This window comes from Balaenoptera musculus, chromosome 19 (genome assembly GCF_009873245.2).
Source record: "Balaenoptera musculus isolate JJ_BM4_2016_0621 chromosome 19, mBalMus1.pri.v3, whole genome shotgun sequence".
Taxonomy (NCBI): domain Eukaryota; kingdom Metazoa; phylum Chordata; class Mammalia; order Artiodactyla; family Balaenopteridae; genus Balaenoptera; species Balaenoptera musculus.
In genome coordinates, this window is record NC_045803.1 from 36,509,095 (window position 1) to 36,535,127 (window position 26,033).

At 37.3% G+C, this 26,033-nt stretch overlaps 1 protein-coding gene across 1 annotated transcript in view; it reads right to left on the minus strand.

Moving 5' to 3' along the window:
- CDH8 (cadherin 8) overlaps nt 1-26,033 on the minus strand; it is a 366,357-nt gene that overhangs the window by 112,830 nt on the left and 227,494 nt on the right. Inside the window, exon 8 of the mRNA XM_036835108.1 lies at nt 61-197. Coding sequence (XP_036691003.1) covers nt 61-197 — 137 coding nt within the window. The remainder of the gene's footprint in view (nt 1-60; nt 198-26,033) is intronic.

Here is a 26,033-nt window from a genome sequence, read left to right on the forward strand (position 1 = left end):
TATAATTACAATCTTGAACCCAGCCACATAAGGAAGAAATTAACAAACCCAGGCACTTACTGATTTCGGTAGCAATGATTGTTATGTTGTGCCACACGCTTAATTCCCTGTCAAGCGGTGTTGCAAGCGTTATCTTCCCATCATCTGCATTAACGTTGAACTGTCTCTCCAGGTCGGTGTGCCGGTCGATGGAAAACCTACAAAACAGATACATTTGTAATCTACTTCAATGTTTATATGATCCATACATTCCACAGCAGACCTTTAGTAATCCTTAGAGAGCCATAGCTGCGAAGTCAAATGAATTGGGAAACACAATGGCATCATAATTTGTAAAATGAAATGACTGAATGCAGCATAAGAAACTTAATAATTATTGTCTAAGGAGTAATTAGCTACATATGCAACATGGAGGTCATAAACTGCCATCAGTTTCAATAGGTAACATCTTCAAAAATGGACGCTGATGAAGAGTTAATTGGACAATCCATCACATTTATTGGACAGCTTATGATAATTAGCAGTTGCCACAAAACACCATATAAAACAATGAACCCAAGCCCAAAGCAGGATGGCACTAGCCAGCAAGTTATTTATGGCAGTTCACAGGAGATGTGTGTTTGTGTAAAACTTGCATTTGATTACACGGTATGTATGTGTTACTGTCATTGCTGCTGTTGGTTTGTTTTGTTTTCATTTTAAGTAAAACATATATTTAGTCTCCTATTTGTCTCTGTCCGTAGAAATCAGATGTTTACTGATTCTCTAGTGAAATTTTTTAAATTGGAATAGATATTTTAGCAGATTTACAACCCACAATTTCATGAAATTTAAAACTTTAAATGGGCAGGTTAGTAGTTCCTCTGTTGAGAAAACTCTTCCAGATAAGACAACATTAAGATGCTTTGTGTCTATGGCCAAGTGCTTCTCGGGAACACTAAGTACCAAGATCATACAGGAATTATTTTTTTCACAACATTAATATCCTTTTTATATACCAGTATCTGAGCTTTGGCAATGGAATGCCAAATACAAAAAGCTATATGTCTTAAGGAACACAAGGCATAATTAGAAATATCGGTCTATAAATAAGCAGTGAAATAAACTAAAACAGGATGGAACAGAGGCTCAAAGAAGGATACTGTAGACTAAATGTTTGTGTCTCCCCCAAAATTTATATGTTAAAATCCTAACTCCTAATGTGATGGTGTTTGGAAGTAAGGTCTTTAGGAGGTAGTTAGGGTTAGAATAGGTCATTAGAGTAGGGCCCTCCTGATGGGATTAATGACCTCATTAAAAAAAAAAAAGAAGAAGAAGAAGAAGAAGGGGACATAGGCTCTTTCCCTGCTCTCTGCCAATGAGGATACAAGAAGAGAACCATTTGTAAACCAGAAAATGTGCCCTCACCATACACTGGATCTGCTGGTGCCTTAATCTTGGACTTCCCAGCCTCTAGAACTGTGAGAAATACATTTTTGCTGTTTAATCCACCCAGTCTATGGTATTCCATATCTGTAGAAGGCCAAACTAAGACCAAGGCCATGTACAATCCCATCTAGGAGGAAGGACTGAAGAAAACCATTATGGTTGAGGTGACCTCCTAAGAAGTGCACATGAAATCGATTTATTGGTACCCGTTAATGCTAAATATGAAACATGGTCCATGGCTATTTGGAGCTTAGCATATTTTATTTTTTTACATGGTTTTTATGGACACTTATTCTATCATTAAGAATAAGACTATGTTATTATAACAAAATGAGAAAAAAAAATTTCCCATAGTGTTCTGTCTGTAGGTTTGTACTGTTAATATTTTAGTGGATTTCATTGCAAACATATATATGTATCTTACGTATATCTACTTATTTATGTGTATCTACTTATTTGAATCTATATCTACCTATAAAGAAGGATGGATAAATGGATGGGTAGATAGATGATAGGTAGATAGAGAGACATATAGGGATATGGATAACTCCTTCCTCCTTTTAGCTATTTCTTTTTCATTAGAAAGGATATTTATATCGCTTATACCAGATGCAAATACCAAGAAAAAAGGCATTTCTGTGAATCTTCCCCACCAAACACAAGCATCACTAAACATTTTGGAATAATATTAAAAAACACTTAATTTTATTGACAATAGCTTATTGCTGAATTCCTTGGTAAAAACATATACCATGAAATTATAGTTCCTGGTACAGTAAAGACTTAGATATAAAGAAAACTAAGACACTGACATGCATCTATACACCAGGAATTTACAAACCAACCCCATGCCTAACCCCCAGGATGATCAGAGAAATTCAGAAAGGATTTAAGAACCCAGAGGCATATCTGAATTAACAGTGCTTGCAAAATAATCCTGAGCATGAGGAAGTGTTCATTGCAAAACATTTGAATCTGTTGTATTATGGGAAAAAAAAGACTAAAAACCCTTTTCTTGGGGAACAATGATTGTTGATTAGACCAATGAAGTTCCAAGTTTAACTGTAAAATAACTGAAAAGACACGGGTTTTGCTCCAGATATCATGAACACTCTGTCTCTTAAAAGAGCTAAGAAATGTCCAGAGGATTAATTATCACTATCTGCATCATATTCATAAATAAACTTTGCAGGCATTGCTGGGTTCTAGTAATTTTATTATCTCACTGCTGATATTTCACACACTCATGCATCTACCAGTTTCCCAGAGGCCACAGTAAATGAAAATCAGTCTAATCACTGATACTCATGAATCCCAAATCTGAAACACACTCCATGGCTATTTGATTGCTGTCCAGTAAATGCCTAGAACTTCTGGCCTAGTAGTAGCACTGGGAACAATGAAAGGGTTTTGGAAGTTGGCATTTAAAAAAAAATGCTGTTTGTTTAATCCCTTATTTAAAACTATATTATGCAGGGACTTCCCTGGTGGTCCAGTGGTTAAGACTTCGCCTTCCAATGCAGGGGGTGCGGGTTCGATCCCTGGTCAGGGAGCTAAGATCCCACATGCCTCACAGCCAAGAAAATAAAACAAAAGCAATATTGTAACAAACTCAATAAAGACTTTAAAAATGGTCCACATCAAAAAAATTTTTTAAAAAACCTGTGTCATCCAGACCTCAAATTTGGAATAAATTATGTCTCTATTATTTATACATTGCTGTTTCTGGGATAATTAACAAATTCATTGAGCCTCAGTTTCTTCACTGGTCAAACATGAAGTACTCAGATCCCAGGTCTGGTTGTGAAGATTAAAAATAAAGCATAAATCAGTCTCTGGTGCTTAGTAGGTGCTGAAGATATGTTCATCATCATCATCAAATCACCATAATCATCATGTCCCATTAAATGAAACTTTATAAACTTCCCTACTTGGAAGGTGGTGGAGAAGGCCCCTTTCTTAATAGTTTATAAATAGCATAAACCTGGGAAAACATTTGGGTGTTATTTAACTCCCATCACTCTAACAGAGGCAGGGATATTTTTCTCATTTTTTAAAGATCCAGTTCATGACAGACTTTATGGGGTGAGTCATAAGAATTTATAAAATAGGCTATAAATACAACCCTTTAGTAAGATCAGAGGTAAGAATGTCATAATATTACGAGATTACACAATGGGGAGGAACTTGGGGAAAACAATGACTAAGTTTAAAATTCAGTTTGAAGTCTACCTCAACTATTTCAAGAAGCCTCTTGCTCCCTTTGTAGACAATTCACACATTTTATTGCCTAATAGACTTTATAGTAAAGGCTGCCAAGAGCTTTTGCTAAACTGTTCAAAAATCCAGACTTAACATAGTCAATAAGCATGCATTAGACACCAAACGTGTACCAAGAACAGTGCTAGATGCCTTTTTCTTTCTTGCATCCTTCTCTCCTTGGTTTCTTGTAGAATGAATAAAAGAAAAATCACTCTTACACAGGTGTGATTTAGTCGTGTTATTAACCTCTCTGTACCTTTGTTACCTAATCTGTAAAATGGGAATTATAATAGGTTTTGTGAGATTTAAGCGAGGTAATACCTATAAAGCACTTATTGCAGTGCCTGGCATGTAATAAGTGCTCAGGAAATATCTATTGAAAAATTTTAATGCTGTCATTACTTATCTGGAAACAATAGGTTTCTACTGACAATTCCCAGGCCCCTCTTCAGGAGTAAGCCAGCATTCCTTTTACTCCATGCTTCTTTGTCCCTAAACCAATTCATCTGGGTTCTCATATCAGTGGAAGCAAACACAAGGAAGATATCACTTTAAGTGATAAAATAAAGCTGAGGAGACGGAGCATGTGGGGAGGCTCATACCTGCACCTCTAGCACCATTCTAGTGTTCATTTTTCTACCAACTTTTCTGACCAAAATCTCCATCCCATAAACTGACCATTCCAAGTTCAAAGCATTATTGGACACATTCACTTTGGTATTCATATTGAATACTATATGAGCATTTGTTATCATAGTTAAAATTAATTACATTTTTATATAAGTTTGAAATGAATTACATAAAGATTACCCATATTTTAAAAAACTGCACCCCACATGCCATTTTTAGGAATGTTCTCAGAAGATGCTTGCTCCCCACCGATAGCTATGCCATTCCATCGCTAGCTGCAAAGATTCAAGTTGCTTTCCTCTGGCCGTCTAAGCTGCCACCATCCACTCCACTATCTCAATTTCTCCCCACTCCTCCTCCTATTCCACTGTGTGATACAGCCGCATCGCTAGCAATAAAAGTCAATACTCAATTACAAGACTCAATATAGGCTCTTTCCTTAAAAGCCAATTGACAGAGAATAATTTCAAAGAAAAGCAGAGTGGGTTAAAAATAGCAAACTTAAAGTACCAACTTAAATTTTAGAATCCAGTGTACCAAGCAAGTTCTCCAGATGTCATGATTTTGCACAGATGTCCCAGAAGTAGACACTAAGCCATTCATTCTGCTTTCTGGGATTCCTAGCATCTATCTGAATAGCAACAGATAGAGTGCAAGAAACAGAGAAACCAGAAAACCTTCAGTCTAATTTCACCTGTGGGATCTCATTAAAACAATGTAACTAGTCATAATCTCATAGGCCCATCTATAAATAGGAGAAAGTATCTATTTCACAGCATGGTTCTTTGCAGTAAATGAGTTGATACATGATTCAGATACAATAAATTAATTGGTTAATTAATAGTCAAGTCTTCAAACCCAGAATGACTGTGAAAATGAATAACTAGAAATAGAAAGATATAAATAAAAACAACCATTCACATCCTTCAGTAGTTTCCCAAGTGACACTAGAAAAATGTTCCAAAATTCTTTGTAGTGTTTGTCTATACCAGTTATCACCCTTTTCAAAATATCTGCTACCATGAATATCTTCATAGAGCATAGACTCTGAGCTGAAGAGATGAGAGTCTATACTGGGTTTCCTCTCTCAACAATCATCCACAAGGAGCCTTCTGGACCTGGCCTGAGTCTTCATAGATCTTCTCTTCCTTAAGGTTGTCCCTCCTATTATTCTACAGGTAAACATTTGCTGGACTTTTGCTCTTTAAAGGCAAGAAGAGATTGTTTGATTTATATATCATAACATCACATTGGTTGGAATTTTGTACTGCAGTTACTCAATAACTCACAATAGGAAAGATGCACAAACATTTACTGAGCATGGCTTGTTATTATGTGTGAAACACGGTGGTAAAGAAATATGAGAAAAAAGAGTAGACGGGATAAGAAAGTAAAAGAAAAAGAATAAAGAATGAATTTGGTTCCTACTATATCTACTGAAAATTTCAATGTCTTCTAATTTATATCTTAAAAGTCATAGGGGGCTTCCCTGCTGGCACAGTGGTTAAGAATCCGCCTGCCAATGCAGGGGACATGGGTTCAGGTCCTGGTCCAGGAAGATCCCACATGCCACGGAGCAACTAAGCCCATGCGCCACATCTACTTAGCCTGTGAGCCACAACTACTGAAGCCCACGTGCCACAACTACTGAAGCCTGCACGCCTAGAGCCCGTGCTCCGCAATAAGATAAGCCACCGTGATGAGAAGCCCATACACTGCAACGAAGAGTAGCCCCCACTCGCTGCAACTAGAGAGAGCCCGCACGCAGCAACAAAGACCCAACACAGCCAAAAATAAATAAATAAATTTAAAAAATCTATTTTAAAAAGTTAATGCTACATTTAAAAAAAAAGTCATAGGATTTGTATCTCCAGTATTAAAGTCTCCATTCTAATTTCTTAAAAAATATGCATCTGTTGGATTTGCTATTCCTTTGCAGATTTACTTAAGATGCATTAGACAAAAGACCTCATTGGAAAAGAGTAGAATATACTTTGGAGAGTCATCTTCCTACCACAATAAGAAGAAACTTCTTATTAACACAGTGCGAGTGGTATTTGAGAAAACAGGCCCCTTGGGTCATGTTAACGTCAACTCTAATGATGGACATTTTGGAAATAGACATTCTTATTCTAAAACAATGGGTATGTTTTAGAAACTGCATCACCCTTGATAACCAATATTCACAGATGCCCTATTTAAACTTTCCCATTTTATTCCAACAAATATCCTGGTTTTCTTCAATGCTAGTGTTCCTCTAACCTATGGTAGTATGTCTTAGAAATAAATCCTAAAGACTTCATCATTTTACTTTGTGGAGGTAAGGCTATGGATGCAAGGAAATTCCTACCTAGATGCTCAGCACTTTGGAGATCTAATTTAACCTACTGCACTCTGACCATGAACACAACTTTGTCACCAGTTCATTCAATCAAGAGTAGTTTGCAGAGGTCAGAAGTTAACATAAGATGTCACTGGTGCAGTGGTTGAGAATAGGTCAGAGTGGACAACTGGATATTACTGTGTTGGAAAATAGCACCCTTTCTGTATTGCTGCTACTGTTTATATTAAATTACAACTTTTACCTGAGTCATATGTTTACTCAATTATCACAGCCCAACTATTTACATTTCATACCAACATTTGGCACAAAATCCCATCTCTTGTGTATATGTGTGTGTACATAAGACAGATTTTATTGTCAGCATACAAATATTATATATACTTATACATTCATTCATTCATTCATTCATTTAAGGCATCTCCTACTCCCTCTTTCCAATCTAACCCCCATACTACGCACCTACAGAGACCCTCTGTCCCTGCTGAATTTCTGTTTCTTGTTTGCAATAAAGAACATCAGACTGTGATGTTCTAATATCAAGAATATTTTAAGGATTTTCAGAACCAAGCTCCCAATATCAAGGAGTCTTTTTCACTCCCAATGACTTTGGTGCCACATTGGAAGGGTGCAGATTAAAGTCTGGAGTGTACACAGAAGATACACTGATTATCTTAATAATCAGATAAAGATAAATGTTTCTTTAAAAAAAGTTATTCTGGACTATATTATTTCTAACAATATTTGTGAAACCCCTGATGATTTTTCAAGAGAAAGACCCTTTTATTCCTAACTTCTCTGCTAGGCCAATTTATACATCCATCCTTAGTTTCTTCAACTGAAAAATGAGAACAATAAGACTGTCTTCTTTTAAAGTTTAAGGTAAATCTCAAATTAGGTAATGCACTGTAAATTTCCTTTTGCTTTTTAAAAGTGGCTTTACATGGAGTATTTATCATTATTTGTAGAAGATACTCTGCCAAATATCTAGGTATTTTTAAACAACTATAACAAAATATTTGAAAGATTCTGCTATTTGGTATCCATGTGGAGAGACGTAATGTTGTAATATGACCTGCTGTTTTCACCCAAAGGATGAAGCAGATTCACCCACCACAGTCATCCTCAGATACTTTAATTTATTTAGGGTCATATATAGAAATCTCAGATTCCAAATCTGTTCGTTCAAATAACATCCCATTTTCTGAGTATGTGTTTTGTTTTATAGTTTTTTCCACTCATGCCTTGAAAAGATAGCATCATAAAGCAAGAATCTCATGTGTAAATTTCTGCAGCCACAGAACCAAAAATAGATTTTTTTTACAGTGAGTCCCAGATAAAATTTGATTCATGATTCTTTAATATTTACATAATATCTTTGGAGAAATTCTAATTTTCTCCCTGAGTCATCAAAATAATCATTCATAATTGAGAAGTCTAAATATGATATGATGCAAAAATATGAAAAAATTGAATGCAGTTTTAATTTAAGAGATTAAATGTAAGATTTTAATTTTTATTTAATTTCAATAAAGGCTTAGTGACTGCTTCTTTTGGTCAAGTATGATGCTTAATGCTTGAACAAAGCCTCCTCTCTCAGACACACTGGCTATGACTTTCTCATTATTTACAATGAAAAGCAGCAAGCTCTGTAATGAAGTAATGCTTACATTGCAGTGAGTAAGGGTCCCCAGATGTGCCTGCAAAAGGGAAGGTGTGGTCAGAGATGACACCAAGAGGAGGCAGCATCTGTTTGGGGACAGGAAAAATGAGTAGCATTTTTCCAGGCAGAATATGTAGGGAGAGCATCCTCAGCAGGAAGAAATGCATGGAGAAAATCTTGAGTTTGGGTTTGTTTAGGAAACTAGACAATTAAAGGACCAGACTAGGTGTGGTGAGAGCAAAGGTCTGACAGATGAGCAACCTATCATTTCTTTCCCATCCTTTCTTTCATTTTGTCTCTTCCATCCTTCTTTCCTTCACTCTTTATTGAATATCTCTCATGTACAAGGCATTGTGTTAGTTGCCAAGACAGACATGGCCTTGCTTGCTCTCATGTAACTGAGTCTATATCTGGAGAAAGACAATGAAAGGAAATGAGATTTTTTAAAGCTTACGGTGATGTATTCATGAAGAAGAAAAGGGATGAGATGTATAGAATACTATTAAAATATGCCTATCAAAAGAAACAGCAAATATGAAAAGTCTGAGTTAGGAAGATATTCAGTATGTTTGAAGACTTTAACAAAGGATAGTATTGTTGAAGTTCAAGATTCAGTGGAAGGAGGGCATCAAGGAGTACATCAGGAAGGACCTTGGAAACTGTGCTGAGGAATTAATTTTTTCACTTGTAGGCGATGGGGAGCCACTTGAAAAAAATACAGCAGGAGAGTGATATGACCTAAACCACAGCCAGATTCCATAGAACTTTCTGTGATGTAGAAATGTGCTCTGTGCTGTCCAAGATGGTAACCACTAGCTCTACGTGGCTATTTAGCCCTTGAAATCTAGCTAGTGTGATTGAGGGACTGAAATTGTTATTATATTTAATTTAAATTCATTTTATTTGCATTCAAAGAGCCACATGTGGCTAGTGGCTACTGTATCAGCAGAGATCTAAACTGAGTTAGAGATCATTTTGGCACCTGTGTGGATATCAAATGGCGGGAGATGGGCAAATGGGGCTCTTTGTAACTGCTCACGTGAGAGATGATGGTGTTCGAGCTTAGGATCTGAAATAAACAGGACATGGTGATTATTTGGATGTGGGAAGTAAAGGACATTAAAGAATCTTGAGGACACACCCTTATGGAAGGCTCATAACCTCTTCTATTAATCTACATTGCTTTCAAATTAGACATCGATTCTCTTTTGTCTTCTTTTAACTATATTTATCTAATTAATCACCAAATACACCAAACTGGTCAAAAAATTCACATAAAGATTAGCAAACTATAATTAAATCTTTCCAGAAATGCAATCTGGAACTTACAGGAGCTATGTGGTATTTCTCTCTGGTATGTGCTTTTTATGATGGGAGATTAGGAGTTATGAGGATAAACTCTTTTACACCCATGATGACCTTGACCCTCACTGTTCGCCCTCAAGTGACAGGAATCCCAACCAACTCCCATGAATCTCTGTAGGCTCACAGTGACTTAAGGATGTCAGGGGAAATCTAGCAGTGAAGAGTATCCTTTAACTGCCTTAGATATCTTTTGGGGGCTGTCAATCATGCCAATAATGACTTTTCTCTATAAGAAAGGATATTCAAAGTTGAATGCTACATGGACAATAAAACAGAGATGGTGTGAGACAGAAAAACACATCATTGTGTAGCAGTATGGGCCGTAGGACCATATGCAGAATTAAGATTTAATAATATATTCGATGTATTTATTGTGGCCTGCCTGATTTTCAGCCTTTCTGCTAAGCCCTGTATATTAATTTCTTAGTTAATCCTCTCTTTAAATTACTTGTGTAGCCCACCTAAAATATCATGACTCTCAGTGTTTGTAGTTGTAAAATGAAGATAATATACATTTTTCCCCAGTCATGAAGTTAGTGAGATAATAAATATAATATCCTGACCACAGTATCTGACACTTAATAAATTCTTAGTCAGTGTTGAATAGCTATCAGAAAGGTGGTGTTTGATTATACATTTGTCCCATTTTTGTCAAAACCATTTATTATATGGAAAAATAAGTGTTTACGGAAAACATGCACACGAAGAAATAATAAAAGAGTAGTGCACAGCTATATTGAAGCAGGTTTTTTGAAAATGTCATAAAGTTATATACACTTAGAAATTTTAATTGGACATTCAGGCTCAGTAAATGCAAAAGACATATGGTAAGTGCTGGGAATTAAAAGGTAAACAAGATGTGGCCTGTTAACTCTTAAGAACTAGAAATGCATTTATATTGAAATAGTTTGTTTGCTTGTCTATCACAACAGAAATAACACAAGCACACCATTTCAGTATTCAACCAGATGTAATCTTTCTAGGGGGACAAAAGTATTTAAGTTGACCATCCCAAACTTGACTTGGATCCTGAGGCCCATTTGTAGGCACTTCAACTAAGCCTATTCCATTCCCCAGCAAACTGACTTAAAACACGCAGGAGAGAGCTAATAAACGTTTGATAGATGGATGGAAATGGCATTTCTCCATTTTTAACACATTCTCTTCTTAAATATGCAATATTATGTTTTCCTCTGCAACATTAAATCTGATTGTCCTTTATCAAAAGCAAGGTTGTATAACATATTGTGTCAAATCGGAATGTAGAAATATAAGGAAAAATAAAGGTTTGGTTGAAATGACTCCCATAAACATTTGAACATCAGACAAGAGTATCCATCTCCCTTTGTTGGGATGCAAAATAGGGGATTTATTTTGCCTTATGAGTGTAATAATGTTAGATAACACTGCTCAGCCTATACAATCAGCTTTGTTTCTCTCAGAATATAAACATTATTATTAAGTTTTGTACCCTAGAGGGAACAGAGACTTGAATCAGAAATAAATAAATAAATAAATAAAAACTTTTAAAATCCCAGATCAGCCCTTTAATTTTCTTCCTCTTTCAAGCTTCTTATGCTGTTTTTCCATCTTAGATCACTTGTTTTAAAATAGTTTATCACTACATGCAGTTTGATAATTTTTTAACATCTTTATTGGAGTATAATTGCTTTACAATGTTGTGTTAGTTTCTGCTTTATAACAAAGTAAATCAGCTATACATATACATATATCCCCATATCACCTCCCTCTTGTGTCTCCCTCCCACCCTCCCTAATCCACCCCTCTAGGTGGTCACAAAGCACTGAGCTGATCTCCCTGTGCTACGTAGCTGCTTCCCATTAGCTATCTATTTTACATTTAGTAGTGTATATATGTCCATGCCACTCTCTCACTTTGTCCCAGCTTACCCTTCCCCCTCCCTGTGTCCTCAAGTCCATTCTCTACATCTGCATCTTTATTCCTGTCCTGCCCCTAGGTTCATCAGAACCTTTTTCTTTTTCTTTAAGTTCCATATATATGTGTTACCATACGGTATTTCTTTTTTTCTTTCTGACGTACTCCACACTGTATGACAGACTCTAGGTCCATCCACCTCACTACAAAAAACTCAATTTCATTTCTTTTTATGGCTGAGTAATATTCCATTGTATATATGTGCCACATCTTCTTTATCCATTCATCTGTCGATGGACACCTAGGTTGCTTCCATGTCCTGGTATTGTAAATAGAGCTGCAGTGAACATTGTGGTACATGACTATTTTTGAATTATGGTTTTCTCAGGGTATATGCCCAGTAGTGGGATTGCTGAGTCATACGGTAGTTCTATTACTAGTTTTTAAGAAACCTCCAGTGTTCTCCATAGTGGCTGTATCAATTTAATCCCCACCAACAGTGCAAGAGGATTCCCTTTACTCCACACCCTCTCCACCATTTATGGTTTGTAGATTTTTTGATGATGGCCATTCTGACCGGTGTGAGATGATACCTCACTGTAGTTTTGATTTGCACTTCTCTAATGATTAGTGATGTTGAGTATCCTTTCATGTGTTTGTTGGCAATCTGTATTATCTTCTTTGGAGAAATATCTATTTAGGTCTTCTGCCCATTTTTGGTTTTTTTTGTTTTTGTTTTTTTTTTATTTTCACTCTTATTATTTTTTTTTAAACATCTTTATTGAAGTATAATTGCTTTACAATGGTGTGTTAGTTTCTGCTTTATAACAAAGTGAATCAGTTACACATATACATATGTTCCCATATCTCTTCCCTCTTGCATCTCCCTCCCTCTCACCCTCCTTCTGCCCATTTTTGAATTGGGTTGTTTGTTTTTTTGATATTGAGCTGCATGAGCTGCTTATATATTTTGGAGATTAATCCTTTGTCAGTTGCTTCTTTTGCAAATACTTTCTCCCATTCTGAGGGTTGTCTTTTCGTCTTGTTTATGGTTTCCTTTGCTGTGCAAAAGCTTTGAAGTTTCATTAGGTTCCATTTGTTTATTTTTGTTTTTACTCTAGGAGGTGGGTCAAAAAGGATCTTGCTGTGATTTATGTCAAAGGATGTTCTTCCTATGTTTTCCTGTAAGAGTTTTATAGTGTCTGGCCTTCCATTTAGGTCTTTAATCCATTTTGAGTTTATTTTTGTGTATGGTGTTAGGGAGTATTCTAATTTCATTCTTTTACATGTAGCTGTCCAGTTTTCCCAGCACCACTTATTGAAGAGGCTTTCTTTTCTCCATTGTATATTCTTGCCTCCTTTATCAAAGATAAGGTGACCATATGTGTGTGGGTTTATCTCTGGGCTTTCTATCCTGTTCCATTGATCTATATGTCTGTTTTTGTGTCAGTAGAATACTGTCTTGATTACTGTAGCTTTGTAGTATAGTCCGAAGTCTGGGAGCCTGATTCCTCCAGCTCCATTTTTCTTTCTTAACATTGCTTTGGCTATTCGGGGTCTTTTCTGTTTCTATACAGATTGTGAAATTTTTTGTTCTAGCTCTGTGAAAAATGCCAGTGGTAGTTTGATAGGGATTGCATTGAATGTGTAGATTGCTTTGGGTAGTACAGTCATTTTCACAATTTTGATTCTTCCAATCCAAGAACAGGGTATATTTCTCCATCTGTTTGTATTGTCTTTAATTTCTTTCATCAGTGGCTTACAGTTTTCTGAGTACAGGTCTTTTCCCTCCTTAGGTAGGTTTATTCCTAGGTATCTTATTCTTTGTTGCAATGGTAAATGGGAATGTTTCCTTAATTTCTCCTTCAGATTTTTCATCATTAGTGTATAGGAATGAAACAGATTTCTGTGCATTAATTTTGTATCCTACTACTTTACCAAATTCATTGATTAGCTCTAGTAGTTTTCTGGTAGCATCTTTAGGATTCTCTGTGTATAGTATCATGTCATCTGCAAACAGTGACAGCTTTTCTTCTTCTTTTCTGACTTGGATTCCTTTTATTTCTTTTTCTTCTCTGATTGCTGTGGCTAAAACTTCCAAAACTATGTTGAATAACAGTGGTGAGTGTGGGCAACCTTGTCTTGATCCTGCTTCAGCTTTTCTCCACTGAGAATGATGCTGGCTGTGGGTTTGTCATATGTGGCCTGTATTATGTTGAGGTAAGTTCCCTCTATGCCTACTTTCTGGAGAGTTTTTATCATAAATGGGTGCTGAATTCTGTGAAAAGATTTTGCTGCATCTATTGAGATTTTCATATGGTTTTTATCCTTCAATTTGTTAATATGGTGTATCACATTGATTGTTTTGCCTATATTGAAGAATCCTTGCATTCCTGGGATAAACCCCACTTGATCATGGTGGATGATCCTTTTAATGTGCTGCTGGATTCCGTTTGGTAGTATTTTGTTGAGGATTTTTGCATCTATGTTCATCAGTGATATTGGTCTGTAGTTTTCTTTTTTTGACATCTTTGTCTGGTTTTGGTATCAACGTGATGGTGGCCTCATAGAATGAGTTTGGGACTGTTCCTTCCTCTGCTATATTTTGGAAGAGTTTGAGAAGGATAGGTGTTAGCTCTTCTCTAAATGTTTGATAGAATTTGCCTGTGAAGCTGTCTGGTCCTGGGCTTTTGTTTGTTGGAAGATTTTTAATCACAGTTTCAATTTCAGTGCTTGTGATTGGTCTGTTCATATTTTCTATTTCTTCCTGGTTCAGTCTCGGCAGGTTGTGCTTTTCTAACAATTTGTCCATTTCTTCCAGGTTGTCCATTTTATTGGCATATAGTTGCTTGTAGTAAGCCCTTATGATTCTTCGTATTTCTGCAGGGTGAGTTGTTACTTCTCCTTTTTCATTTCTAACTCTGCTGATTTGAGTCTTCTCCTTTTTCTTCTTGATGAGTATGGCTAATGGTTTATCAATTTTGTTTACCGTCTCAAAGAACCAGCTTTTCGTTTTCTTGATCTTTGTTATTGTTTTCTTCATTTCCTTTTCATTTATTTCTGATCTGATCTTTATGATTTCTTTCCTTCTGCTAACTTTGGTTTTTTTTGGTTCTTCTTTCTCTAATTGTTTTAGGTGTAAGATTAGGTTGTTCATTTGAGATGTTTCTTGTTTCTTGAGGTAGGATTGTATTGCTATAAACTTCCCTCTTAGAACTGCTTTTGCTGCATCCCATAGGTTTTGGGTCGTCGTGTTTTCATTGTCATTTGTTTCTAGGTATTTTTTGATTTCCTGTTTGATTTCTTCAGTGATATCTTGGTTATTTAGTAGCATATTGTTTAGCTTCCATTTGTTTTTATTTTTTTAAAGTTTTTTTTCCCCATAATTGCTACCTTGTCTCATAGTGTGGTCAGAAAAGATACTTGATACAATTTCAGTTTTCTTAAATGTACCAAGGCTTAATTTGTGAACAAAGATATGATCCTGGAGAATGTTCCATAAGCAGTTGAGAAGAAAGTGTATTCTGTTGTTTTTGGATGGAATGTCCTATAAATATCAATTAAGTCCATCTTGTTTAATGTGTTATTTAAAGCTTGTGTTTCCTTATTTATTTTCATTTTGGATGATTTGTCCATTGGTGAAAGTGGGGTGTTAAAGTCCCCTACTATTTTTGTGTTACTGTCGATTTCCCCTTTTATGGCTGTTAGCATTTGCCTTATGTAGTGAGGTTCTCCTATGTTGTGTGCAAAAATATTTACAATTGTTATATCTTCTTCTTGGATTGATCCCTTGATCATTATGTAGTGTCCTTCTTTGTCTCTTTTAATAGTCTTTATTTTAAAGTCGATTTTGTCTGATATGAGAATTGCTACTCCAGCTTTCTTTTGATTTCCATTTGCATGGAATATCATTTTCCATCTTTCAGTCTCTATGTGTCACTAGGTCTGAAATGGGTCTCTTGTAGACAGCATATATATGGTCTTGTTCTTGTATCTATTCAGCCAGTCTATGTCTTTTGGTTGGAGCATTTAATCCATTTACATTTAAGGTAATTGTCGATATGTATGTTCCTATTACCATTTTCTTAATTGTTTTGGGTTTGTTTTTGTAGGTCTTTTCCTTCTCTTGTGTTTCCTGCCCAAAGATGTTCCTTTAGCATTTGTTGTAAAGCTGGTTTGGTTGTGGTGAATTCTCTTAGCTTTTGCTTGTCTGTAAAGGTTTTAATTGCTCCATAGAATCTGAATGAGATCCTTGCTGGGTAGAGTAATCTTGGTTGTAGGTTTTTCCCTTTCACCACTTAAATATGTCCTGCCACTCCCTTCTGGCTTGCAGAGTTTCTGCTGAAAGATCAGCTCTTAACCTTATGGGGGTTCCCTTGTATGTCATTTGTTGCTTTTCCCTTGCTGCTTTTAATATTTTTTTCTTTTTATTTAATTTTTGATATCGTGATTAATATGTGCCTTGGCATGTTTCTCCTCGTATTTGTCCTGTATAGGACTCTCTGCACTTTCTGGACTTGATTGACTATTTCTTTTCCCATGTTAGGGAAGTTTTCAACTATAATCTCTTCGAATGTTTTCTCAGACCCCTTCTTTTTCTCTTTTTCTTCTGACACCCCTATAATTTGAATGTTGGTGCATTTAATGTTGTCCCATAGGTCTCTGAGATTGTCCTCAATTCTTCTCATTCTTTTTTCTTTATTCTGCTCTGTGGTAGCTATTTCCACTATTTTGTCTTCCAGGTCACTTATCCGTTCTCCTTCCTCATTTATTCTGCTACTGATTCCTTCTAGAGAATTTTTCATTTCAGTTATTGTGTTGTTCATCCTTGTTTGTTTGCTCTTTAGTTCTTCTAGGTCCTTGTTAAACGTTTCTTGTATTTTCTCCATTCTATTTCCAAGATTTTGGATCATCTTTACTATCATTACTCTGAATTCTTTTTCAGGTAGACTGCCTATTTCCTCTTCATTTGTTTGGTCTGGTGAGTTTTTACCTTGCTCCTTCATTTGTTGCTTATTTTTCTGTCTTCCCATTTTGCTTAACTTACTGTGTTTGGGGTCTCATTTTCTCAGGCTGCAGGTTCATAGTTCCCGTTGTTTTTAGTGTCTGCTCCCAGTGGGTAAGGTTGGTTCAGTGGCTTGTGTAGGTTTCCTGGTGGAGGGCACTGGTGCCTGTGTTCTGGTGGGTGGGGCTGGATCTTGTCTTTCTGGTGGGCAGGGCTGCGTCCAGTGTTGTGTTTCGGGATGTCTGTGAACTTAGTATGATTTTAAGCTGCGTCTCTGCTAATGTGTGGGGTTGTGTTCCTGTCTTGCTAGTTGTTTGGCATGGGGCATCCAGCACTGGAGCTTGGTGGCTGTTGGGTGGAGCTGGGTCTTAGCATTGAGATGGAGATCGCTGGGAGAGCTCTCGCCGATTGATATTACGTGGGTCTCGGTGGTCTCTGGTGGTCCAGTGTCCTGATCTTGGCTCTCCCACCACAGAGGTTCAGGCCTGACACCAGGCCCGAGCACCAAGACCCTGTCAGCCACATAGTTCGGGCAGCCATCCTGTCATGGAGTTGCCTGAGGGCCGGGCATCCTGTCGGTGGCTCCTCTCCTTGGGTACCGGAGACGCCTGAGGGGTGGCCTCCTGTCAGGGGCTTCCCAGTCAGGTGCAGTCACCTGAGGGCCAGGCGTTGGGTCTGAGTCATGCAGGGCGCTGGGCGCTAGCCTTCTCTGCTCCAGGGCACAGCGTTGGGGGATTCGGCCAGCGTCTGAGACCCAAGTTACGGCTTCCATCAGGTTTATATCTGAGCCCCAGGTTTACGACTTCAAGATTCTCCAAACTTTTTTTCTTTTCCTCTGTGCTCAGTCTAGTTCCACTTGCTCATAGGGGGACTGCATTCAGAGGCCTCTCCTCCTGCACTTCAGACCAGAGTTTCTCATCAGTTTGATAATTTTTGATTATTGTTAGTCAGGTTTACCATACCACACTGGTAACATTTCAGCTAAATCAATTTGCCGCTTTAGCATTTGCATCTAAAAATGTAGAACAAATATATATTTGCCTAAGAGAAGACACTGTAGTTTGGAGGTAACACGTGAGTTTGGAGCTAGATGACTAGCAGCGTGAAGTTGGGCAAATTACTACACCAGTAAAGAGGTTCCGTGCACTTATCTGTGATGGACATACTCGGGGCAGAGGTCCCTTTAAGGAAGGATGCCAGAGCTGTAGGATGAGCAGTCAGGGGAGACCCTCTAGATAGCAGGTCCTTAGAATCTGCCTCTTTTTCAGAAATTGTCCTCTCCAGGAGTTACCTGGAGATTAAGCCAGCAGAGGGATAAAGGCCCTACCATTCCGGCAGGACACAGGACTCCTCTGATGATCAACACTCATCCCACTGGGTTGGGCCAAGGCTTTGCTGGGATTGCACTGCAGTTTTACTGCTCCCCAAGTCTGCCTGCTTCTGTCCCCTTCCAGTCACAGGTGCTGCTCTCTAACAAACAGCTTGCACTTCACACTCCATCTACTTCCCAGGAAAACAACCTGCAACCGACGTGTTTAATGGGGATAAGAATATAGGTAATTCATAGAGTTCATGTCATACAGTGTAAATGAGACATATGTGAAGGGCACTGTGCTAAAACACTAAATAGGCATGACTGAAGATCCACAAAAAATTTCCAGTATTACTCATTAAACATCTACTCTTGTATTGGAGAATGCATGTTAGAGTTTGTTGAACATACTCCAGCAAGTCTGTTCCAAGTGAAATTCTATTTCATGCCACTTCATGCTTTCAGAGAGAGAAATGTTGCTGTGCAAGTCAGAGGTTTTGCCAAGGCATTGAAGTGCAGAGACCAGAGTCTGGCTAAGGCAATCACCAGCCTCAGTTCTAAAAACCCTGTACCGTAGTCATCACTGAGGCCTGGAGAACAGAAGGGGCAGGTAGAAAAATAGGGTATTATGAGAAATTCATGCAAGAAACAAATATATTCCCCAGTCCAAGAGAGTAAGCATCTCAGTCTTTTTCAGGATGTCCTTTCACAGTGTGTATGGTAGTTATGGTGATTTTCCCTAAAGCTACACTAAATGAAGCCAGATTTTTCTGGCTGACTCAACGTAAGTGCACACTGTCAGGTGCCCCATGAGAACTAACGTCCCAAGGGTTCTAAGGCAAGCGTGGGGGACATCAACCCCATCATATACAGCTGGATTCTAATAAAGGAATTTCTTTGACTACTCCAAGTTTAAAAAATATTTTTAAAATCTTACCTTTAGGGAGTTTCCTAGACAGAATAAGATCCTGGAATTATGTGAGAACCAACTATTCAAATTACTGATGAAAATCCAAGCTCTTACCAGTCTATTGTAGGAGATGACAAACTCTTTGGTAAAGTAAATATCTTAGGCTTTGCAGGTCATACTGTCTCTGTCACAACTATTCCACTGCAGAGTGGCTGTGTTCCAATAAAACTTTATTTTTTAAAAATGTGGGAGGCCAGATTCTGCACACAGGCTATAGTTTGCTAACTTCTGGCCTCATGCAATAGACTTAAAGTATTCACTAGTCATGGGTCCTCCCTTAAGTAGGTTCTATGGAAAGGAAAAGGGGGCAACGTATATCCTACTACACAAATAGGAATAAGTGTCATGATGTTTGCGATGCTCTGAAATGCTTGATGCATTAGAATCTAGAGCACAGACCAGCACAGAAGCCTGAATGTCCTTTACATCAAATGTTTCAGATTCTCTGAAAAATTACCGAAAGTTCAAAGACTAAATCTCTCCCTCTTAAAGAGTGCAAAGCCCCTGAGCCAAGTAACTCATCTATGAAATCCTAGTGCAAAGAAGCTCGAGTTCAAATTGATCTGGCTGCCCTGTCTTTTGTCCCAGTGATGTTCCTTAGAGCACAGTTAGGGAGATGCTTGGAGAAGGGCAGTGTATATTCTAGTTTCCAAATTTAATAGGAATAAATGCACTTTTATATTATAAAAACTATTTTGCTGTGGCAAATTTATAGGAAGATACAATGTTGAGCCAACTTCAAGGAAAGATGCTGTTTAGAGCCACTAATAATGAAATAAACCCCTTAGTTATGAATCAGTTATGTATTTCACTGAACTCCAACTGTTTCTTTCTCACTGTTTAATTTCATTCTAGCTTTTGTTATTATGCCTAAAGAAACCATTTTAACATTTTCTCCCATGCACTTCAAGTATCAAAAATTCCATCTACAAGTTTTCAACTTTTGCCTCTAATTGCTCTACTGGTTGCTCTAACTGCTTTAATAAATAATATTATCTGAGTTCTGCTAGTCCCAGAATTCTAAAGTCCCCGCATCACATATTATTTATTATTCCTTTAAGGGAAAAAAGGAGTCTTTTTTCTACCCAAAGCTTCTCTTTATAGTGAGAGAGAAAGAGGAGGGAGGAAGGGAGGGAGGGAATAAAAAATGAGAGAAAATTATATACATACAGTCCACCCTCCAGATTAATACTAGGTTCTCTAGAGTGTGAGATATTTCCACTTTAACATCACTGGATATCTGTGGTTGCTTCTATTGCAATTCCTTAGACAACTAGGAAACCTCTTCCTCTATGTGACCCTAAAGTTCCATAATCTAGTTTTGTTTATCATTTTCAGATAGCCTTAAAGGTTAGTTAGATAAATGTGAAAGACTTGAATTTAACATGGCTATTTAACCAGCCTCCTTACTATAGAACAAGGTCCATGAGGGCAGAGGATCTGTCTTTATAGAAATTCCTTAGGAAACCATAGATTAGATAGATATAGATATAGATATAAATATATAGATATGGATATAGACAAGTCATATGTGCCACAGAATATAATATATAGTATATATAACATGTGTTTTATATATATATATATAGAGAGAGAGAGAGAGAGAGAGAGTGTGTAATGTGAATGAATGGCCATGTGACTAAATGAATATATGACTTAATTAATATTAATCACTATTAGCTGAATTAGCAGTACAGTGAGTGTTTTGGGAAAATGACTTGGAAAAGCTGGTACTGTTGAATTGGGAGAGAATCAAATTTTAACTGGCTAAGAGTGTGCAGGAACTAAGTGACCAAGTTTTAATTGTTTTAAAAAGACTTAGTCCATGTACTAGACCCATGTACACTGTTGGTAGGAATGCAAAGTGGTGCAGCAGCTATGGAAAACAGTATGAAAGTTCCTAAAAAAAATTAAAATAGAACTACCATATAATTCAGCAATCTCACTTCAGGGCATTTATTCAAACTAACTGAAATCATATTAGCAGTCCTACGTTCACTGCAGCATTATTCACAATAGCCAAGATGTGGAAACAACCTAAATGTCCATCGACAGATGAATGGATAAAGAAAATGTGGTGTATAGACAGAATGGAGTATTATTCAGCCTTAAAAAGAAGAAAATTCTGTAATGTGCAGCAACATCGATGAGCCTGGAGGACATTTTGCTAAGTACAAGAAACCAGTCACAGAAAGATATTATAGCATGATTCCACTTATATGAGGTATCTAAAATAGTCAGCCATGGAAGCACAGAATGGTGGTTGCCAGGGGCTGGGAGAAGGGAGGAATGAGAAGTTGCTAATCAATGGCTATAAAGTTTCAGTTACGCAAGACAAATACGTTTTAGGGATGTGCTGTATAACATTGTGCTTGCAGTTAACAATACTGTGCTGTACACTTAAAAATCTGTTAAAAGGGTAGATCTCATGTAAAGTGTTCTTATCACAATTAAAAACAACAACAACAAAAAGACAAGGTCTCTTGGGAGTTATTGCAAGATTGAGGAGAGAGTCAATCGATACACAGTTTACTCGCCAAACAATTGCCAGCTTTTCTACAGTATGAAACATTTCCACTGTAGCATCATTGGACATCAGGACTATAAGAAGTGTTTTCAGGAAAAGAGCTCATTAACAGCAAGCCTGGTAACTGAGGCGAATTATAAAAATGCCAGAATACAAGTAGGAAAAAAAAAAAGCAGTGTCTTGTGTTGAGTGGGCACTTATATTCAAGAGAGGAATTAGGGCAACAGAGCACTGTGGCCGCCGTGGTCATGTGTCAGCCTGCTTTGCCTGCTGAATGGCCATCATTCCCACTTTTAATTTAAGCAGCTCATGTAGTCTTACTCATGGAGAATGCTTTGCAAAAAATAAATAGGAAGCAACTATCTAAAAAAACAGTCACATGCCACTCAAAGCCATGGTGAAATCAAATACACACTTGACATGACTTTATTGAGAGGGAAAAAATGAGCCGTAGCAGGTTTACATGAAAGCACTGACCTGTATTTAACACCTACTCTGTGCTAGGAACTTTTACCTTAAGGATAAACAATTTGCTCCCTCAAATGCCATTTCAGAGTGTCTATCACAAAGTACTGACTCAGTAAACATTAGCTGTCATCATCTTACACCTCATGCAAAATACCAGAACGTAGCAAAGCATGCATAGACATAGTGGTCAGTGGTAAGAAGAAACCTGGGTTTAAACCCTGGCCCCACACCCCCTGCTATGTCAACATGCACAGGAAGCATCTTTTCAGAGCCTCAGTCTCCTTCTCCATAACGCTGGAATCATACTGACTACTTCATAGGTGTCTTTTGTGAGAATTAAGTGAAATGATACATAATAGAAACTTAGCACAATGTCTGATTCATCAAATAACAATAACATTGTTTTTCCCTTTACCTCCTAATCACAGTTTGGTTCACAACCGATAGTAACAAACCCATACAAAGGGGCTAGACTGATGAGAAAGGAACACTCCACCCATACTCTGGTTAATTCCACAGACCTGATATATGTATGCTCCTTTTTTCCTGGTATGCATCCTGGACTGAATGAGACCATTTAGAGAATGAATAGTTTATTATTTCAATTAAATTGGTCCTGCTAATTCAATGCAGTCTTGTTTATAATAGCCAAGATATGGAAACAACCTAAGTGTCCATCTACAGATGAATGGATAAAGAAGATGTCATACAAACATGTACATGCACACAATGGAATATTACTCAGTCATAAAAAAAAGAATGAAATCCTGCCATTTGTGAAAACATAGACCTTGAAGGTATTATGCTTAGTGAAATAAGTCAGACAGAGAAAGACAAATACTGTATGATTTTACTCATATGTGTCATCTGAGACAAAGTAATGAACAAACAAAATAAAATAAAAACAAATTCATAAATACAGAGAATAGATTAGTAGCTACCAAGAAGGGAACAGGGTTGAGGTGGTGAAATGGATGAAGGGGATCTGCTGTATGGTGATGGACGGTGACTAGACTTGTGGTGGTGCTCTCTCTGTAGTGTATGCAGATGTTGAACTATAATGCTGTACACCTGAAAATTATATAATTAAAAATAAACAAACACATAAAAGAAGATTTTGAGGGAAAAAATTGGTCCTGCTATGCCATCACAATACGTAGAGACACAGTCTGAGTCACAGAGATCATAGGGAAAGAAAGGGAGTGTGACAAAGGAACAGAAAGCAGGTATTGCACTGCCAGAAAAAAAAAAAAATGTAGGAACCACAGTTCCATTCTTAACTATTTGTATGACAATGGGCAAGTTAGTCTTTTCATCCTCGGTTTCCTCATCTGTTAAATGAGTATACGTATTATCTCATAAAGGTGTTAGGAAATGAACTGAATACATTTAGCAAATCCCTGCCACATAGTAAGCACTCACTAGTAACAATATTCATCACAGTAGCAAGGGCAAATTAGACTAAATGATGCTAATTAGACTATTTAGCATGTAACTGTTAAATAAAAAATAACAGGTAATTCTGCACAGTCAGCAACCTTGAGTAGAAGAATCTCTGCTAAAATGAGTACTAAGATTTTATTATTTTTATTTATTTATTTATTTATTTGGAGCAGAGAAAGGTTTACTGCAAGGTGAAATGAGTACTAGGTTTTTAATTTGCATTTAAGATATGAAATTTATGGTGGCTTTATTAGTTGGTAGTGTTAATAGCTCCAAAGATGATATTATCCCAAAATACAGATGAGGAAGCTGAGTCTCAGAGAATTCCAAGAGACCAGCTGTCTGACTGGGAAGTAGGAGTGACAGGATTTGAAATGTAGTCTGCTGTAGTTTCAAGATATGGCATCTTTTAAATAATTTACACAATCGTATTCTGTATTACTGAGAAGCATACGGTATTGAAGAAAGCAGCACATGCTTATTAATTAATGTTCCTGGAAGGGAGACGGTAAGACCATGAATTTTGCCTCTGTATCACTGTCTGTTTGCCCTGATGGGCTTATACAGACATAGATATAGATACAGATATGTTTATAGACATAGAAATAGGTTTAGTTATAAGAATTTTAAAATACATGATATTTTCAGCTTGACAATGTGCTCTCAAAAGAAGCTGAGTCTTAGAGGAAGTTGACCAACCAATTAATGACTGCATGTTTTAACATGGCAGATGCCACAATAAATGCCTATGTCTTGCTGGATGGCAAAGTAAACATTCCCCTAAAAGATGCGTACATTCTTGTTAGCATATAAAATACAACAGCCCTAAAGAGAAAATCATGCTTTGTTATTTGTTACTTGATAATTCCCTGAATATCTGTGTCCTCTAGTTCTGTTTAAAAAGGTTAAATGGCTCTAAATCTGTCTGCTAGACTTACAAGGAACTATGCACTGCTCTGGCTAGTCAGGAAATTTAATTTTCTGCACAAATTAACCAATTGTGCATCGACAGAGGAAAGCTGCTCTCCATAACCCAGCTGGGGGGACAGGGATTAGGGGAGGGACAACTGCAAAAATGCAGAACAGATACTGAAAAATGCAGTTGGTGATTCTTACATTCTAGATTCATTCCTATGGAGCCAGTCCACCTCCAGTCAGAATGGTGTGGGGCTCACTTTCTGAATAATGCATCAAAACCCTGTTGTAAATGATTTGAAACAGTAATCGCCCCTTCTTCGGGTGAAACCATATATGCCAAGGAACTAGCACTTGCCTGACATCTATCAGAGCTAGAGTATGCCTGTGTCATCAAATGGTACTTTATCTGTCCATCTCTTCCTGGTAACACAGCCCCAGACACCCTTTAGTTTGCCTGGAAACAAAATGCTTCCAGGTTGGGCAGTTGTTGCTAAGCAGCCTCAAGCTTCTTCTTCACCTGCCTTTTATGCCACTGACAATTATAAAAAATAACAATAGCAATAACAATCAACTACAATGATAATCATCACTTGATTCCCTGTGAGCTGGAATGATTATCAGCATATCTCCATTTTTACATCAGTCAATGGATAGATTATAAAATGGGCAAAAACATGTGGGGAGCTATGAACCTGGATGTTTACCCACTTCTAACCAATTTGAGGTTAGTATCACTTTCACTTTGGTATCAAAAGTTACTCAAACTTCATCTCCAGCTGATGAAGAACATGTTTCTGCACAGGAAGTCTGTTCCCGCTGGTACTATAGATTCCATGTTTGGGGTGTACATGGGATTGCCCTGATATCTGAACCCCTATTTGCCCTGAGGGTCCTCAGCTTGGCATGCTCCTGGCCCCCTATGGGTTCTTTGCTGACAAGAGTAGAAATCTTGACAAATCAAATGCTAAACTGGCCCCATGGCTGGTCTCTCGGTTAGACCAATCTTGTTTACTTTCTTCATATTCTCTCTTATGCTTGAAGATGTGAAGAAAGTGGCAATTGCTCTGTTCTGTGTTCTTTGGAGTAACAGTGGAAAACGGGGCAGATTCATTCATTCAACAAGTACCACTGTCTCTATTTATATTAGAATTTCAGTATAAAGCCACTTCACAACTTCACTATTTAGTCAAAAAATGGATGCCCATGTAAATTTATTTTTCTGGATACTTCCTGCCCTTGTATTCAATACTTGTCCCTTTGATAGATATGATTTTCTTAGCCAAATAGAGGCCATTCTGTGTGTCCACAACTTGTTGAGTTCCTTTAGAACAGAGAATGGGCCACTGACGGTTCCTCAAATCCCCTTCTTAGAGGTTGAGCTCTTTTGAAGAAAGGATTTTTTTTTATATATCCTTATGAGATACACTCTATTATCCTGAATTTAGAAATGACTTGTGTTAAAAACAACTTTTCCGGACCTGAAAATAATTCTTTTTTTGCCCAAACTCAAATTATTTGGGGCACTGATTATTCTGCTGGGTTTCACCTCCAGCCTCATAGTTTCAGCACCCTTGGGAGTATTGGGAGTTTAATACATAAAAAAGAAGTGAATAAGTAAAGCTTTCAGAAAGCTCACTTGTCTCGAGTTTCCCTGAATAAAGTAATTAGAAAGATATCTGCCGTAGGTCCCTGTAACTTAGAAATTGAATAACTTGGATATAAGCTGACATCTAACTCATAAATTAACCGGACAATTCTTTAAAACTGTATTCTTCTGTCTAGTTTTCTCTCTCTTTTTCAACAAA